General features: G+C 38.5%; 2 protein-coding genes and 1 long non-coding RNA gene across 3 annotated transcripts in view; 1 reads left to right on the top strand and 2 right to left on the bottom strand.

The window, feature by feature from the left end:
- Positions 1-93: 93 nt before the first annotated feature.
- The window catches only part of LOC129378999 (uncharacterized), a 34746-nt gene continuing 15802 nt past the window's right edge, over positions 94-19037 (top strand). Inside the window, exons 1-2 of the long non-coding RNA XR_008608122.1 lie at positions 94-281; positions 12485-12586. This is a non-coding gene — a long non-coding RNA (uncharacterized LOC129378999). The remainder of the gene's footprint in view (positions 282-12484; positions 12587-19037) is intronic.
- Positions 1644-5735, bottom strand: hpxb (hemopexin b). Its single transcript, XM_055059510.1, has 10 exons — positions 5589-5735; positions 5251-5270; positions 4976-5071; positions 4748-4890; positions 4514-4667; positions 3649-3861; positions 3465-3557; positions 2357-2487; positions 2124-2271; positions 1644-2023 (listed from the first exon to the last, which is right to left on the bottom strand). The coding sequence occupies exons 1-10, from the start codon at positions 5654-5656 to the stop codon at positions 1797-1799; spliced, it is 1293 nt and encodes a 430-aa protein (XP_054915485.1). The 5' UTR covers positions 5657-5735; the 3' UTR covers positions 1644-1796.
- LOC129378993 (uncharacterized) lies at positions 6172-10945 on the bottom strand. The gene is made up of 2 exons (XM_055059507.1): positions 10834-10945; positions 6172-9291 (listed from the first exon to the last, which is right to left on the bottom strand). Exon 2 carries the CDS (start codon positions 9227-9229, stop codon positions 6635-6637), a length of 2595 nt encoding a protein of 864 aa, XP_054915482.1. The 5' UTR covers positions 9230-9291; positions 10834-10945; the 3' UTR covers positions 6172-6634.

Raw genomic sequence — 19037 nt, forward strand, 5'->3', positions numbered from 1 at the left:
GCTTTATTTTTAAATAGGATAAAATAACATCACTGACCACCACAATTTTCAAGCCGCCAAACTAATAACACTGAGGACAGATATATAGTGAGATTAAGTTTAGAATTTAGTTGAGCATTGATATTATGGAATAAGATAAAATTATTCAGACTGTTTGAAGGTTTTGCTAAACTAACTTAAGCTGACTTTCATCTTTGGACCAGCATTTAATTTTAACTTCCACCATCAACTAAACTGGGTGTATCCTTGATGAAGATGCCAACAAAAGTTGTTTCCTTCAGGTGAGACAATGACTACTCCTAACTTTTATCTTTTCTGCTGTATATAACCCTGAATGTTGGTCGTTTCCGCCGTTAACTTTATCCATAAAGACCGAAGAAGCTAAAGCTAAGCTAAAGCTACCAGCTCGCTGGAGTGAAACCGATGCTATTTTAACTTCTCCTAACTTTGATGTCAGTTTATATAACCTTTAATGTCAGTAGTTCCCGCCGTGGCTAGCTGGGAACTTTATTCATCAAGCCCGAAGAAACTAAATAAATAAATAAGGCCGAAGAAGCTAACCGCTAGCTGGATTATAACCGATGCTATTTTAACGTCTCTGTTGTTGAAAAAGTGTAGCACTCGATGCTTAATGTGTTTTAGAAACGTTTTATCCAATACATTAAAGGTTTGTGGTCACTAACAAATAAAATGAATGTGGTCTACAGCTCATAAGAAAGGCCCAGAATGTGTTACTTATAGTAGGTAAACAATTGATCAAATAAAAATCAATAGTATTTAAGTGCTAACATGTATTCTAATTAACACATTCAATAGGTTGACATATATATATATATATATATATATATATATATATATATATATATATAAGCTCAGTGACATATCAACTGCTAACTGGTTGTAATATTTCTGGGTTTATAATGATAATAGTTTGTAATTTGAGACATTTAGGACTGGTTTCCATGCATGTTATGCGAGTCCTCACTGTCTGGACCCTGAATCTGTGCTGAGGTCAGCGCTTCCTTTATGTCCCAGGGATTTTGACTGAACAAAGACCTCAACAGGGAGAGAAAAGGCCTTGAATGCCGATTATAGCTGCCCTGACCTCTGGACAGGCTGAAGTGTGTGGGTCCATATGCTCCAATACTCACAGGCAGTTTGTTAAACCCTGTAAGTCCAAGTAGTGAACCAGATTTTACCAATTTTTATTTGGTATTATCAAAAATAAGTGCAGATATTTCAGGTCTGTTCAGTGGTGGAAGAGCAACATTTATCCTTATTTCAACAAAAGCTTATCTACAATCTCCTTGTTAAGTTTTCTGAAGTGGTTTAGTTGAGCCTTAAAATAATGAGAATAAATATCTGTTGAGTCTAAACTCTACATTGAATATTTAAGCCAAACACTCGATGGATGTGTTCGATGTTTGAACAGTTTGGACGTTTTTTCCATGCATAAATGAATATATCATTGTATTATAGTCATTGTAGAATGATTTTTCTGGAGAACTGCAAATGTATTTAATACTCAGTGGTCTTTTTCCAAACATGGGAAATGTTGAAATGCTTTCCCAGCCTCTGTGATGTGGACAGTAGGTCCTCTAGTGGACAGACTGTGCATTGATAACAAAAACAACAGACTAAAGTGTTTTGTTTTTTTTTTTGCTTTTTATTCTCCAAACAAAAGCCAAACGTGACTGCATGACACAAGGCTTGTCCAAAGTTGTAGTAAACTGCCTGGCTACTCAATGTTTGAGTTAGAGATCATTTCTTTGCCGTTTCTCAGAGATTTCTCCTCCTTAATCCTGACATCCCATCAGGGCTGAGGTGATGTCCAAGGCCACTGGTGCGATCCTGCCCATCGCCAGGACCCTGGGGCTTTCGTAGTGGTAAAACTGCGAGCCTTTAAATAACCTTATTCCATCATCACCGCACAGACCGGCGTCTATATCAGACAATGGCAATGGGAAGGTTTGGCTGATAACCCTGGGTGTGGCGGTGAGGTCAACATCACGCATGCTGTTCCCTGTTGGAAGATGTTTGTTTAGATATTAATTCATCCCTGAGTATTTTCTCTCATTATAATTCAGAACATGTCATTAGAAATGAATATTTAGACATTTTACCTTGAATTATGTGAGCTGTGTTTTCAGTTGGGCATACAAACGCGGCATCCACGGTTCCCTCAATGCCCAGCTCCTCCTTGACAGTTTTAGGGTAACCTTCAATCAAGGTGAAGTGAGCGTCTGCTTTGTAGATGTAAACCTGATCGCCCTGCAAATGTTTGGAGAAATAAGCGCCATTTATTTCATATTTTACCCATTTCAAATTTATTCAAAAATCTTGAGGATGAAGCTACCTTAATCAAGTAGACTTTGCTGTCGTAAGAGAAGACGGCATCAACTCCATCGTTCACCTCCTTCCACGCTCTGGTTATTGGGAAGGCATGAAATCCGTCACGGTGTGTGTCAACACGCATGTAGATCGGACCTGAAGAGATTCAGCACATTTATTTCAGCAAAAACACTAAATTGTACCAAGTGGTTTTGCTTTAGTTTCTAGTGCAAATGTCTTAGTACCCTTGAAATAAGAGAAAACTAACTTACGGGTGACTTTTCAGCGAGATATACAGCTTATTTTAAGTCAATATTTCTTAATATTGATTAAAAGAGTACCAGTTCCACTGGCAGATTAATTCACTGAAAACAAGATATTGTTCACATATTATAATTGAAATAATCTCCCAATGGAACTAGCACTTTTTCACAAATATTAAAGAATTATATTAGCACAAGCTAATATTTCTTGCTGAAAAGTTACTTATAAGTTAATTTTCTACTAAGATATTTGCACTAGAAACCTGGACATAAATACTTGGTGACATTTTGTGTTCTTGCAGTTTGTCAAGGCCGTTCAATTAACTTAGGACTTTTTTGTTAGTGTAGAGTTTAAGACTAGAAGCAATCTTAAGTTGAAAATAACAGATGCTTTTGTGTGGCCAGTTTTGCTGGTTGTTTTTTTTGTGTTTCTTTGCTAAATAGTGATTGAGACAACAATAAGTATTTGCAGAATTTGTTTATTCAGCCACGGTTTGTAACGATGACAACCCTGTTGAGATTCATGATGCCGCTTAAAAACTTACATTTAAATATTCAGAGGTGGATCATTGTCCCTGTTTAACTTAAACTGAGTGAAGCAAGCATTGTGAGCAGGCTCCAAGGGTTAGCACATCTGTCTGTAAAATAAACTCATTAACTTGCAAACTTCAAATTGTTGGGCCATAAATGCTAGTTTTAGAAATAGAGCAAAAATAAAAACATATTTGCACTTCTAATGAAATTAAAGTTGAGATAATAATTTCTGATCTGCACTTCATGCTTCTATCGTTTAGTTTCATATGACATGCATGTAATATTTAGCAATGTTCTCCTGTGAATTTGTAGCTTTCAATACGATCCTTGTGTTACCTGCAAAGAAATACGTCCTGCCTCCATCGTCTGTTGTGGCTGCATTCAGTTTGACGTCGCTGCATTTAAGAGGTTTTCGATCTCCTCCATGACCTGCAGCCAGACACGAAATAAAGAACAAATAAAGCCATAAAATCCACAGTTATTCAATGACAGTGGTGGGATTTATCCTTAAAGAACTGACCAAAGTTGGGGCAGGTCATGAAGTAGCGGCGGGCGTCCTTGGGGTAGGCGCCGGTCACCTCTCCTGAGACGGGGTGGAAGCGGGTGAAGTTCTGCCCGTGGAAGCAGTAGTAGTGCTCGAGCCAGCGGAAAGCAGACGTGCAGGACGGCAGGTGGGACCAGGTCTTGGTCTTCACTGCTTTTGTGGCGATATCATAAACATGCACGTCCTGGCCTGGAGGGGCAGAGTTTTCACTGTTTTAACCAGGAGTTTTCTCTATGACAGTGTATTTAGAGCTATTGTAAAAGGGGATAAAAGGAGTAGATTTCTGACAAAAAATTGTGAAATTTTGTAGAATAAAACAAAGAAATTTCTGAGCACCAAAAGTCAAGGACTCAGAAATTTTCTAGATAAAAAGTAGAACATTTTAGACTTCTGAATCATCAAAAATGTCCTATAATAAAAAGGTTTCTACTGACAAACTGAAACAGAGAAATTTCCAAGTATTTTCTAGTAAATTTCTGAAATGAATCTCAAACATTCAGATTTTTTTTTCTTTTTACAAAATGTATGATTTTCAAACTTAGTAATTTCCATTTTTTTAAATAGAAACTTTCTGAAATTAATCAAAAAATGTATTAACTTTTTCCTGCAAACTCAGAAGTTTCCACGTTTTTTTCTAGAAAATTTCTGAATTTTCTTCCAACAAATGTTTGACCTTTCAAACTCAGAGCTGTTCTGTGTTTTTTCTAGAAAATGTCTAAAATTAATCTAAAGATTTCTGCGGTTTTTGGCTGAAATCTACTCCTCCTCCAGCCACCTTCTTCTCTACCATTTTCATAACTTGAGTTTCTTTTCGTGACATAAATATTTTAGCTCAACAAACCTTTAAAGAACAGAACCGAGTCAGCCATGCACTCTCCTTTGGGACACTCCACTGCAGCGTCCAGGTGAGTGGGAACTCCAGGAAAATCCTCTGGGATTTGTTTTGGATACCCTTCCTCCAGAGTTTGGTTGAAGTAACTGTACACTTTATCATCCTGGAAGTCAAATCAGAGGTCATCATGAGACAACACATTAGACGTCTCTATTGTGGAGTCACAGATGAATTTATTGTTACCTGGAAAAGGTAGATGTGATCGTGGTCGTCTGGGTTTTCGGTGTTGTGCATGCGGAAAGCGGCGTTAATAGGACCATTCAGTTCCTTAAAGTGCAAACTGGAGAGCTGAGCTGGACCAGTGAAGCCATTCCACACGTGATTACCTGAGAGGAAAAAACATTTTGGCATAAATTACAGGGTAAAAACAACATTAAAATGCAGTTTTTTGGGTTTAGAAGTTTCCCACACCTTTGAAGAAGAGAGTGTTTCCTTTTTCGTTAGGAGTGATGGCGTCAAATTCAACACCGGCACATCTGTCTGGAGCGGCAGGGCTGGTGCCTCCACCTGGATCACAGATAATACTGGCATTTTAAATACAGTGAAGAAACCTCAATGTATTTCCTTTGGATTTACCACAAAATAAATGGATTTACAAATCTTCAATTTCAACACCAAAGAAATACATTGAAGTATTTGGTTGTAGAGCGATAACATGTGAAATACTGGTAACCAGAAGGACTCACCTTCTACTGCTGCATCTTGTCTGTGAATGATAGAAATGAAATTACATTTTGTTCTCCAGCCCAACATTACACAACATTACTAAACGTTGAGTCAGCAGCCGATCAATGAGACCAGCTTATTTTATTGATCCAGCTGCTGAACTTTGTCAACCACCAAACAGAGTTGCATAACAAATTCATGTTTCTTCTTCAAAATTGAGACATTTAGAATATTTCTAAAAATAAATGAGAGCGTCTTGGATTTCTCATGACATTTGAAGAAAATGAACATAAAAATCTCACCTCGTGTTTAAAATATGAGGCTGTAATTTTAGCAGTTGTGATGCATCAGTACTTACAGCGGTGCTGCAGTAGAGACGGTGACCAGCACCAACAAAATCAGAGTTCTGATGATCCGCGGCTCCATGTTTCCTGTGCTTATGTCCTCAGATGTGGCTCCTCACGCTGGAACAGAGCTGGGAAGTGTAGCTGAGCAAGAGTTGAGCCTGTCCTTTTATACTGGTGTGTGTGTGGACCAGTTAGGAAACTCTGAGCTTGCATTGTGTGTTTGTTTGCACAGATATAGAGGTGGAAGTTTTGTTGTTGCATAATTAGTTTTTTACCGTCATTTACGGTCAGGCGTGATTGTTCTCATGTTCTTTTGCAAGTTTCTGAGAATACACGTTGTAGTAAAGGACTATAAGCAGATCCTTTAGTGACCATTTTATGCAACTTGCAAAGAAGCTAACAGATCAGCTTTGTTAATATTTTACAGACTTTTTCCATATCGGTCAAGTCAAGATTTGGCAAAACCCTTTGCTCAATTTTGCTAAATATTTAGCACCTTTTACATGTAGAAACCAATAGAAGATGTCAGTAAAATGATTTTATAGTCTGATTTTCAAAATAATTAACAAACACAAATGCCTAAATCCATTTTAATAATGTTTATTACAATACATTCAAATTGAAACCACATAGAAATCATCTTGACTTGATAGTTAATTTTAAAGAGAGATGCATTACGTTACTGTTGTGGTGTTTACAGCTTAATTATAAAGGATTACTATTAGAGCATTAATTCAACTTAAAATAAGAAAACATTGATCCTTGTGCACAAACCAGTCTGGTACTAAATCTAGTAAGGAAGAAATCCGGTTAGTTTTCTTGGAGTAAAGTTTGTAAAGTTATATTGAGAGACATCAACTTTAAACCTACAGTTGTTAATGCTGGTATTAAATGACCTCTTTTCTGGTACATGCAAGGTTTGGGAGACATTTTGTGAAAGATGACCCTTTAGGTATTTAACAATCAAACGATGAAGAGACAAATTCACCAGGCCGCAGATTCAACCATTAACACCAGCCTGTGCGACATATTTTTAAAAATGTCCACCTTTTGCAGTTCATTTGTAGCGATAGATCTTAATGCAGTGATTCATGCTGTCTGATACAACCATATGGCCGTCAGGGAGAAGCGCCAGCCCCCGTGGGCTATTGAGGTTGTCTGTCACAAGAGGCCAGCCCACACCTTTCGATGGGTAGATGAGTACACGGTGGTGTTGCTTTCCCCAGTCTGCCACTAAAACATCCCCATCATGGTCTATACAAAGGCCCCAGGGGCAGGTCAGGACAGGACCCAGGCCAGAGCACACCCCGAGGATTCTGATAGTGTTCCAGCCGGGTTCCAGGACTCGAATGCATGGAACACGACCAGTTTCGTTGCCTCTTTCTGACACTGCCATAAGACCAGTGGTGAGACAGGCTGCTACCAAATACGGTCGGTGATACCCAGTTACAACTGTACGTTCTAACTTTGCCCCAGTTTTGGGGTCCAACTTTAAAGCGGTTAAGGTACCACGCTTGATGTCAGCAACTACAAATTCATCTTGACATGTAACAGTGACCCCTCTCGGAGCATCCAGCTCTTCGTTTGTTGAACCAGTCATGGTGCCACCAAATGTTTGAAGAAGGCGTCCATGGCGGCTGAACACCAACAATGCTCGTTCAGCGGCACAGGTCAAGGCAATGAGGCCTTTTGAATTCACAGCCACATCAAAATAGTTGCAGATGCGGGAAGACCTATCTGATCCTGAAGGAGAGACTTGCTGCACAATGTTCTTCTGGAGATCTGTCACTTGGATTCGGGCATTACCACAATCCACCACAAAGAGCTGCCCTCTGGCGGTTGCATGAACACCACTAGGCAGATTGAAGTCAGTTCGGCCTGATCCTTGTTTACCAAATTGTTTGACCAGATGAGCTGAGTCCAAGGCAGCTAAACCAACGCCTTCCTCCGATTCCCTAAAAGGTATTTCAACTGTGTCTTTGTTGTCCTTGCTGCATAATATCAAGTCTCTGTCTTGATTTAGTTTATCACCATCAATGGCTGACATGGACAGAGATCTGCCAACACGGTTTACACTTAAACTATGCGTACCCCGAGTTTGAGATCTTGATTGTCTTTTAGGGGTGATGATGCTCTTGTTAGACTCCGAGTTTCCTTGACATTGTTCAAATGCTGAAGGTTCTGAGGTGAGACGCATTCTATTGACTCTTCTCAGTTTTCTGCACTCAGTCTTGTCATCGTTCATCAAAAGGTGTTCCTTTCTAGAAAGGTCAGTGGTGGAGATTGAGCAGCAGTGATCCTGCTTAAGAGATCCATCCCATAGAGTATCTACAGTGTAAGTGTGGCAGGAATCTTCACTCTCAGCTGGGGATGAAGGACTTCCACTGTCCACTGATGTTTCCTTTAAGGTGTTTGTCCTTGAAAGGCTTTGTTCTGAAAGAACAAGATGTTTTGTAGAAGCTTCTACAAGATTGTGTCTGGAGACTGAACCCTTGCATCTAGCTTTTGAAAATGTTGCTGCATTGCTTCCTTTGTCATCACTTTCTCCCAGAGGACATGATGGTTCTTCACATGAGACCATAACAAGGGCTTTTTGCCTTCTTTTACCTTTCACCGTGTTGCGTCTCTTTGTTTCATTATTTCTGCAATCAGACTCATCGCCTTCTGATTCTGCTTGACTGGAGACAGATGGAATAGCAAGAAAAATATCTTGCCCTTGTGTGTCTGAACAGACAGATTCTACCTCTTCATCTTGTGAAGATTCTGATACCTCACGATGTCTTTGAATTGGAGACTTTGTTGATTTCGGCTCATCCTCGTTCTCTGTGGAGCTTGAAAGATGTAGTTTCCGGACAACACGAAAATTCCCACTGTTTATCCTGATGTTCTCTACTGGACTGCTCCTTTGCACACCTCTGTTTGGTTGGGGTTCCTTTTGGATTTCACGAGGATTTATGTTTGAGAAATTTGTATTACCAGAGTGCAAGGCACATTTGTGTCCCTGGTCACCACAAACTCCAATGTGGTAAGTCATCCCCTGTTCACGAATATCAATCTCCCCAAAATTTAAAGTCTTGTACAGGGAGCTTGAAAGAAAAGTTACCCTTTTCAGGGTTAGAGAGATTTCCCATGGTTGCGTAAGCTCTATTACACCTCTTTGAAGCTGATTTTTATTTGATCCATCAGCCATAAAACCCCATCTCTGAATCTGTTCCTTCAACTGAGCAATTTTACGAATTTGCTGATCAACAAGTGACTGCACAACTCTCACAGCTGCAGAGTTTTCTCTCTTCACTTGACTAAGGTGTCGCTGGGCTTCTCTGTAGTCCTGCTCCACCTTTTCAAGGAGGCGTCGCTCCTCTCGCTGAGCTCCAATCACTGCATTGTCCAGCTCACGGTTTACCTCCTCCACTTCGGTTTGCTGTCGCTCTCTTAGGGTCTGAAGTTCTTGTTCTCCTTTCTCCAGTGTAGAAAGTGCCTCTGACACCCAAGGAGGCGATAAAGTAGAAGATTGTGTTTTAAAAATGGAGTCCCGTGGGGTAAAGTACATAGGAGATGAGAAGGTCACATCTCTCTCTTTTGGAGTGCTGAGTGTCAGTAAGGCTGAGAAGCCAGGGAGAGCTTTTCTCTCAGAGTGAGACCTCAGTAACATCGTGAATGGTAAATTTCAGAAGCCACTTTTAAAGGGGGTTCACCTTTCTTTCCGTTTTATGTCTGTGAAAACAAAGAAAGGCAACACACTATAACAGCATAACATACAAAGGTGTTCCTACTAACTGAAGGGAGTAAAACATAAAGTCCTTCATGTCGTTTCTATGTTTGTATGCCTTTGAAACATAGACTATCTCTATGCCATAATGCCTGAGTGACCATGTCTCTGTGTATTGAGTTAAATGCTTGACCATCTTCTGACAAACTATCTGCGGCTTCCTCTTCAGCCCAATTAATTTTTTTCCAACAATAGAAAAAAGGGGACTTATTGCCAAAAGCTTCAATTCATATACGCATCTTCTAATTGTTACCGTACTCAGAGGTGACTGTAGATCTGCTTTGATTACCTTGGAGCTCAACATTGGCTGAGTTGTTGTCATTTTAGCTATTCTTTCTAATTTTGTTCAATTTTAATTATTTTAGGGTAATTTTAGCCAAACTAGTGTGGTTATATACCAATAGATCATTAAAATATCTGTGTCATAGAAAACCGTTATTATCATTTGTAGCTAACAGGTAACATAACAGCTTAGGTAACATAACTCCTCACCTACACAGACACCCTTTGTTGTATTGAACATTACTTTCTCAGTTCTTCAGGAACTCTAACTGACCTTCCTGTTGACTGAGGTGTATCACATAAACCCTAAAAGGACGTGTGTCTGTTTTAAAACTGGGACATGGGTTTGCTTTCATTGTAACTTTACCTGGACAGGATTTGGTTTCTCATCTCAGGTTGCCAATGTTCTGTTTCTGAGAGGTTAATGAGGTATTCAGACCACCTACTGCTGCTCAATCTCCACCACCAATTTTATTTTACGTTTCCCAAAAAGGAGGTTAATATTTTAAACTGGCTTATATCCTATCAATCTCACCAGCTTATTTGGTTTCCATATGTTTCAAAACCAAATACGTTTTTTCCAATTCACAGTTATGGTCTATGTTGTGCTGGGTTATCACTTATTGTACAAAGAAAATACTTGTTCAATGACAAAATGTAAAAAAGTATTAGGGGTATTAATATTTTTGTACATTACTACTCTGGACTTTGGTGCCTTTTAACAGGCTGAAGGAAAACAAAAAGGCTTTTGCTCGGCTGAAAGAGGCAGGTGTCAGTTTACCCCCACACAGCTACACAAAGGGACCTTTGGAAACATCCAACCTCCAACAGTCTATTGATTATTTTGGGCTCTAATTAAAATTTTATGAACAATCAAATATAGCATGTTGATAAATGTGTTGGTCAGAGTGAGAAAAACTTCAGTTTATCTGTCAACAACAAATCCCTGTCAAACCTCTGGACTGGAAAAGTTATGTTGTCTGAAGTTACCCCTTTTTAATTTTGAATGAGAATCTCTAATTGCTAAGCTACCAGGTGAATTTAGCACATATGATATTCATAACTGAGAAGATATTCAGATCAACTACAGTTCGACACTTAAAAGAAAAATATCTATGTTATCATTCTTTTACACTATGTTTACACACAGCACTGACCGTAACACCTAAGCGTTTTTAAATACTGCAAATATAAGGTATATTTACCTGAGTTCAAGGTGTGTGCTTCTTCGTTTCCTGCTGCCTCTGGTCTGAGCTGCAGTGGTCTGTTTTTCTACCCTCCTCTCCTCTCTGCCACACCCCCATCTCACCCTTTAACCCTCCCTCTCTGTGTCATCATACACTGACACCTTGGATTACAGTCGCTTCAAAATGTCAATCCATTTTACCAGACTTTAGAGAAACCTTTGACAATATTCCTGGAAAACAAAAATCAATAGTTAATCATATTTTAAGATTTTCTGTCATAAACAGGTAGAAACAGGAGCAAGTTAAACAAACAATAGAAGAAACAAAGTGGTTTATTGAAAGTTGCATGCAATCTCAAATAATAAAAAACTTAAACCATAACTCAAACAAGAAACTCCACAACAAAACTAAACTGTTATCATTTCAGAAATATGATTAAATATGCTTGATACTAAGTAGTCAGAGGTAGGTAAAGTAACTTAAAATGTACTTAAATATACCTTATGCATAATTCTACTTAAGTAAAAGTACAAAGTAGACACCAAAGGATCATAACACCCAATTTAATATGTTACAATAATGTCCTCTGACAGACAAAACAAAGTTAACTTTAAATTCTAGTATATAAAACATATATACCAGAAAAAGATAAACTTTTCTACATGTTTTTCCAACTACACAATGTTGAAACCAATACTTACAGAATGTAAGATACACAGTTCAGTGTGAAATATACTGAGGTGGGCAGTTGCATTTACTCACATTTACTTGACTAACTTAGTTTTTGGAGTACTTTTACTACGCTATTCTTTTTACTTTTACTGAAGTAATTTTATTAAGATCTATCTCGACTCTTACATGAGTAAAATAGAATCTCTACCCACTATGAGTAAACTTCACTGTATTAAGAACAACCTTGTTTTAATAAAAAAAATCACCAGATAAAGAGACATGCCTGCAGTTTTGTCAACGTTTCATAAACTTCATAGTGAAAGAAATAGACAAGGATTTTTTTTCTTTTGTCTGCTTTTGTTATTTTTTAAATATGTTATTTCTGTTAATTATTACCTAAAATTTACATGTAATTCACATTTTGTTCCATTCAATGATGTCATACTTTTTTACTCTACTTTTTATTTTTACTTGAGTAAAATTTACCAACCGCCGGGGGGCGGTAATGCGCCATGTTGACAACCTCTATTAAAATGTCGAAGAAGACGTGCTCCGTGCTGCGCATGCGCTGCATATTATCCGGGAAATTTGACATGGGTGGAGGAAAATGGGCTTGGCAGCACACGTGTCTGTCGAGAAGAGTGTGAATTGACAGTCTAAATCCTGAAAAGTCTCCAAAAGCCTCATTGTGTTCACACAACCTGCCAAAACCAACACAGCCGTTAAAACATTGCGGTGGCTAACAGTAATGCGACACGAGACCTCAGGCGGCTAACCGCTAACTTACGGTTTGGGTCGCTAATTAGACAACAATAATGCTATTTTTGGCCGAAGTGCAGTCACAAAAAATAAAAAGTGAACCACAGACCCTGCGGCCGATTATAAATGTATGTGGAGCATTAAATATAAACTTTATATGTGTTGATTTCTCACCGAGTGAGCTGATATCCACTCTGGTTTCAACAGACTGATTCTTTTTCTCATTTATCATTTAAAGATGAGCCATAAAATCCTGAAGTTTGATGCTCACACAGCCTGACGTGATGATCGGGAGATAACTTCATCTACTTAACAGACTACATCTCTACTTTGACAAGTGGTGAGTTTAACTTGTTTTTAATCTAGCTTCTTAATAATGTTAATTATATATGATGTGTAAAATCACATTAGTGTGGCCTGATGGTGTATTAAAGTCCTTCAAAACACGATCTAAATTGAAATACAGCTGAGGATATAATCGAAACGGGTGTCATATTTACTTAATTAGTACTTTTGGAAGAAGATTAGATCCATTGAAAAGAAAGAATTCAAATAAAAAAATCTGGATTCTGAGATTCAATCAAAATTTTTCCTTTTTACGCTGAATTTAGATTTTTTTTCTCCGAGTTGTAAGTAAAAAGTCAGAATTTGTTAGTTTATTAGAACATCAGTGTTGTGAACTGTGCTGTTATACTGTTAACAGCAATCTCTCCACATGCTCTGGCTTCACGACATTTAAAATGGGTAAAATCCTCAAAACAATACATAAATACTAATATCAACTGTATCTGTCTATTCTATGTTTCCAATAAAAATGAAAACAGATTCTTTCTTTCTAGATTTATACATAATACATATAAAATGTTAAATTACTAACTTAAATTTATATGTGCACACTGTCTCACCAAAGTGCATGACAGAATTTATCCACTAGATGTCAGCAAATACAAAGACCTCACCTCCGACTGCCTGATTTGTTTTATTTAAAATAAGACAATTCTGGCCCATATACAGATACAGAGCAAAAACTATTAGGAAAATTGCGTCTGATTGATCAGAAATAAATTTATTTCTTGTCCTTGTTGAAGAAAACCGTAACATCATGCAGTTTCTGATCTTGATAATAAAGATTCTATTTCCAAATCATCATTATTTGCATTTTGCTTGAGTGAATTTGTGTCTTCAGGCATGAGAAACTCCACTTGCTTTGGTGTCAATCAAAAGTACAATTAGTTTTACAACTTAACATTGATCTGCACTGAATTTTAAATTGACATGTTCACTTTGTCTCCTCTAAACATTTTTTGAAAAGAAATTTCAGCAATATTCTGGATATTTGTTGCCCTTCTTCAGGAGTTTAACTTTGATTTCTTCAGTATAAAAAGAAAGAAATGCCTCAGAAAACATATAATATTGTACAAAAAATAACATGTTTTGACCGTCTCACATAGCACCACCATGCTGCGCTGTTTTGTCCTGCACGGTGGTGGCTGCATCATGTTACGGTTTTCTTCAACAAGGACAAGAAGAGTCATCAAAGTTGAGGAGTTTATGGAAGAAAAGCTGTCAGAGGCTGGAACAGAGAAAAATAAGAAGATCCTGCAGTGAAGCAACTACATTTTGTCATAATTTTGCACTTCTGTGTTGGTCTATCACATAAAATCCCAGTAAAATACACTGAAGATCTTCCTTGTTCATGAAAACCATCCCCACATCATGATACTGCCACCATCATGCTTTGCAGTTTTTCTTTTGTATTTCCAATGGAAAGATTTAAGGATAGTTGAACTGCAGGTTTATCGGCTGCCATTGTTTGGCCGATTACAATCTTTAAAAAAGCTTTACATTTCAATTTTGGTCAATACTGGGTTTTTTTTTTTGTCTGAAAAGTTGCTAAATGTGGCAACTTATTAACTGAAAACATGCAGACATGAGATGGTGGGCGGGGCTAACAGTCAAACCTCTTTCAAAGCAAAGCAGAAGAGGACAGTGGTTGATTATTAGACCTTTGCTGAGGTAGATAAGATCCCACCAGGAAGAAAAAGTGGGACAGATTTTTCCTAAAAGAGAACTATACACAATCTTGCTGACTAGCGGCACTACGACTTATTAGCGCCAATTTCCTTAAGGTTAGGAAATGGATGATACTTGCACATGTAGCCGATCTGATCTATCTAAAAATCAACGGCTATTCTCTTCTGCTTTGCCTTGAGGGAGGTTCGACTGGCTCACCAGTTCTTATCTGCGTGTTTGTAGTTGACAATATTTACCCCAAGACTTTCTTCAGGCTTTTTATATATCGGTAATCGACAATCGGTGCACCCCTACTGCCCAGTCTTAAAACGTTGTGCATGTGGTGTGGAATTTTGTCTTTGTATCTAATAAGACGACCTGTGAGCAGCAAGAGTTCCACCAAACACCTTCTCACCAATTATCTCCACCCGCACTCCCAAACACACACACACACACACACACACACACACACACACACACACACACACACACACACACACACACACACACACACACACACGCACGCACGCAGGGAGTGCTGCCCCCTGGACACAGATGGGTCCAGAGCCGTCACTATTGCTGGATGTCACACGGGGTCCTACAGGCTGTCTCGCTCGGTGCCGTGACTGATTATTTCCATCTTTCGCTCTGTCAGGAGAGATGGGAAATCATACGGGCCTGAGGTGGCGCTTCGTTATTGATATCACTGTTAAAAGTCTCCGATCCAGCTGCTCGCCTCGCCTGCGACATCGCTGCAATTAAATCTACATGCTGCTCCCAGCCTGTCTGTGTGGCAGAGAGTAATGGCCCCAATAGTTACTGTAACAAAACAATAATGGGATTCATCATGGCAGCAGAACAACCACATACGTTCATGTATACATATATTTTTCTGGGCCTAATATGACAGCGGGGGATAATGGCTTTTATTATCACCTAAAATAAATGTGAGCAACACAATAAATTAGCTACTAAGTGGACTTGTTGTGTACAAACAATTGAGAATAAGTTTGTAAGCTTCTTTCATACATGGAATTAGGAAGACAGTAAAGAAATTCATATTGCACTCTTCTCTTCCACTTTGCATACAAAAGGCAATATTAGGTGATGAATATGGTAATGGTCCTCATTCTAGTGGGACTATCTCCTTTCAGAGTGGAAGATCTGGTTCGGCTGTTAGATTCGATTAATTCCTCCTCATGCCACTCCTCATTTCTGTCCCCCCTCCACCGCCACGTCCTCTCTAACACTTTCAGGCCTATGATATTAGACGAACAATCGCAGAAACAAAACGAGCTGGAACAACCAGGATGGGAACAGATGGCACATAATTGCCTCGTGCAGGAAGCCAGGGAGTCAATTTTTACCCATCCTGGGGGAGTTGGGAGTTGCAAGGAGGAAAAAAAAAAAAAAAAAAGTGCAGGTGCATTAGTTTTGATCAGCTCTGGCCCGGAGGAGGCTTCTAAAAAATATTCATCACACGCACATTAAGGAGAGGGAATTTAACAAAAGCTTTGAGGGATGCGACGGCGAGCTTCGGTCGGGATAAGATGGAGATGAGTGGCTGAGCGAAGAGCAACAGATGCACCGTGAATGAATATCGCAGCAAAGTGTTGCAAAAACTGTCAACGTCTCAGAGGGTAGCAGTCTGTCCACAGATTCACTAAGCACAATTTAGGATAATAATCAAAATAATATTATTTAAAAATACTGACATTTGTAGGAAATATAATCACTTTTCTAAGATTTTATTTGTATTTCACAATTGATTTGTATGAAAACATTTTTACAAAAATGTTGCTTGTTAATGAACAATAACACTCAATATAAAAAGATAATAATCACACTTCTGTATAAACAATTCAAATAATTTAATATATTATTATTATAGTATATCCTCATGAACTTTTACTGCTGGAATTTATTTACAATTCAATAATCACTAAAATTAGTGAAATTAAGCCAATTTTTTTTATTTGAATACTGCACATCAAACATGCATAAATGTAGGCATTTTTAATGAAATATGATACATTTAGCTTGAGTGTTTCCAATGCAGTCCTTGGTATGTGTAAAATATGCATCATCCAGCATTAGTGGGACGCATGTGTCAGTGGGAGGAGAATCTGGGACGGACCCAGAACGTTTTGTTCTCAGAATGTTTTTCTTCCAATGTTGGCATTTTGAGATCGGTTGGTCTCCTCTGCAATACAGGCAGATGCCCAGGAGGTTAGGAAAGAAACCTTTTTGTTAAAGGTCCTGATTGCGGTGATCAGCCGGTACTTTAACTGATTTTATTTACTTCAGCAAGTGTCTGAAAATCAGCCATATTGTTTTGAAATTATTGTGTAGTAATAAAAGATATTGGCGTAATGGTGCAAAAACACATTCTCAAAGATCTGGAAGACATTTTAAATATCCAAAATAAGTAAACATAACAAATAAAATGAATTATAAAATCTCTGTAAACAAAAAAGGATAAAAAAAAGTGAGACTGAGGACTTTTGTCATTCAGTTTTTTGTAGAAACAAAGAGAGAAAAGAGAAAAACGGTAAATCATGCAGGTGGAAATGATTGAGTTTGTTGTAAATGATTATGCAATTAATTAATTTATTTCTTATTGCGACAGGCCTATGCATTACTGCTTTTTGTTTCTCTGAAGCACCGTGAATAAATTGTAATTTTTCAGAAATAAATTCAGTCATCAAGAGCAGCAAGTCAAAATAACATTTTAAAACCGATTAAAATATCTTCTAAACGACCCATCGTATTAAAAGGTTCTGGAGATCTTCTGATTTTTCTAATAAGGGTGATGAAAGTTGCGTGATGTATTTGTGATACTGATAAAAGTTGAGCTGTATGTTCACAGTGGTGGGGTTCAGTCCAGCCCACAAAGCTGGATAACACTATTTGTCTGTAGCTGCTCCATCCTTGGACATGAATCAGTCACATATTGCACTGAGATGAGTTCTTGTTCCGCTGTCCTCTGAGCGCTGACCACATCTGTTCAATTACCAGCATGGAAAGTGCATTACCATTGGCTTTGTTGTTGGAGATGCTTGATTTTCTTAGTAAAAAGCGGATGAATTTATAATGCTGTGATCTCGTCTGTTGTGAATCTCTTGAGCGGGCCGAGGTCCCCGGATCGGAATAAGCATTTTGATGAGCTGTAGACGTCTCTTCTTTTTACAATCCCAAACTTGCGCTGGCTGCCCAATACCAAACTAATAAATTACAGCCCCCGTCTCCCACATAACTCACTGATAAATAAAAAAAGGTCTGCCATGGTGTGCAGCTGTGACCCAGGGTTACCTAGCAACAGGTCATGCCCAGACGTGATGCACAAGGTGGAGATGCACCTCTAAGGAGCAGGAGAGGAGGGATGGGTGGAGGCGGAGGAGGGATGGGGCTCATCCTCACTTTCTATGACCCTTGACAGATAGAAAACGCACTCAGAGGAAACGGACTTTGATTGACAGGGATATTTGAAGAACCAGAGAGTTTCTGTTTTATCGCTTTCCACCTGGACTCTACCTGGCTTATAGTTCTATAAAAATGCCTAAAAGCTTAATATTACCTTTAAATAATCAGTAAAAGCAGTTTTTATTTATTAGAGGAGAAACATCTGTCAATCCAACCTGCACCTGTTTCAAAATACCTCCTTGTTAAATAATGAAGTAGCTTTAATTTGTCACAATTTTTGGAGTTCAATTTTGTAACCGCTCAAGAAGACACTTAAATAGAGCCTGTCTGACAACATGAATACGCTAAAAGAGCTTAAAAAGCCAAGTGTGGAAAGATGTCACTGGCCACTAATCCAGTGACAACCATTATCAAGTACAAATAGAGTAAGCATCGAATAGTGGGGAGCCTTATCAAGAGAGACAGACCTACCAAAATGGCTCCATTAACCACACATGTGGTTCCAAAAATGCAGAACTTTATAAAAAATGCAGTTTATGAAAAAAAGCACAAAGATTCATCTCACATTTGCCAAAAATTGGGGGGGAAAAAAACAAAATTCTGAGAAAACAGGAAAGGGTTACAACTTACTTTATTTACCATAAACAAAACTACAGGAGATAAAAAGTTAATGGCAGTCGAACCTGCATAACTCGAACTATGAACCGTCAAATCCTCAAGGAGAAAGTCAACCGTCAGATTGTGAGCTGAAGCCCAAAAGACCCTAATCTGAAGCACAACACCGACTCAAAAACACAAAAAAATAAAGGTTTTGGGTGGAAAATGTAGATGCTAAAATGGGGAATCTACACTTGAGATGATGTTTATGATTGGAAACGTTCAACTTGGTTGAATTAAAACAACCCTGCCAACAAAAATGGGCCAAATTTCCTAGGTTTTAGGTTTGTGAGCAAATTTTATCATTTTTTCCGCATATAGCCTGGGTTGGTTTGTTGGTTTCCTTTAAAAATTGTATTTTTGCTCAGATTACCTTTCTCTAAAATTAACATTTTGATCATCTGCAAACCAAAACCAGCAAAAATCTGGACATTAAATAAAGGAAAATCTAACAGCAAAAGTCACCCAGCTGAAGCACTGGACCCCAAAACAAATTGATGTGTATTGTATTTTACATGTGCTGTAAAGAAAGCAATCACATCTCTTGATGGTAATTCCTCCTGAGGAGCCAACTTGTGTTGTCCTGGGCGTCCTGCGTGCATACATTACCGCGCAGAGGAAACGCATTTCCCTCAGTGAAGCACACAATCAGCCTCCCAACCTCGCTGTCTGATGAAAACCCTAACTGACAGGCCTAC

Source organism: Poeciliopsis prolifica, unplaced genomic scaffold (genome assembly GCF_027474105.1).
Source record: "Poeciliopsis prolifica strain line A6 unplaced genomic scaffold, Auburn_PproV2 SCAFFOLD055, whole genome shotgun sequence".
Lineage (NCBI taxonomy): Eukaryota > Metazoa > Chordata > Actinopteri > Cyprinodontiformes > Poeciliidae > Poeciliopsis > Poeciliopsis prolifica.

Excerpts from the sequence above, each read along its gene's own strand:
- hpxb (XM_055059510.1), bottom strand. The coding sequence starts at position 5,656 with ATGGAGCCGCGGATCATCAGAACTCTGATTTTGTTGGTGCTGGTCACC. Across the intron at positions 4,891-4,975 it reads AAACACTCTCTTCTTCAAAG|GTAATCACGTGTGGAATGGC; the intron begins GTGTGGGAAACT and ends TTTTCCTCTCAG. Across the intron at positions 4,668-4,747 it reads ATCACATCTACCTTTTCCAG|GATGATAAAGTGTACAGTTA; the intron begins GTAACAATAAAT and ends TTTGACTTCCAG.
- LOC129378993 (XM_055059507.1), bottom strand. The coding sequence starts at position 9,229 with ATGTTACTGAGGTCTCACTCTGAGAGAAAAGCTCTCCCTGGCTTCTCA.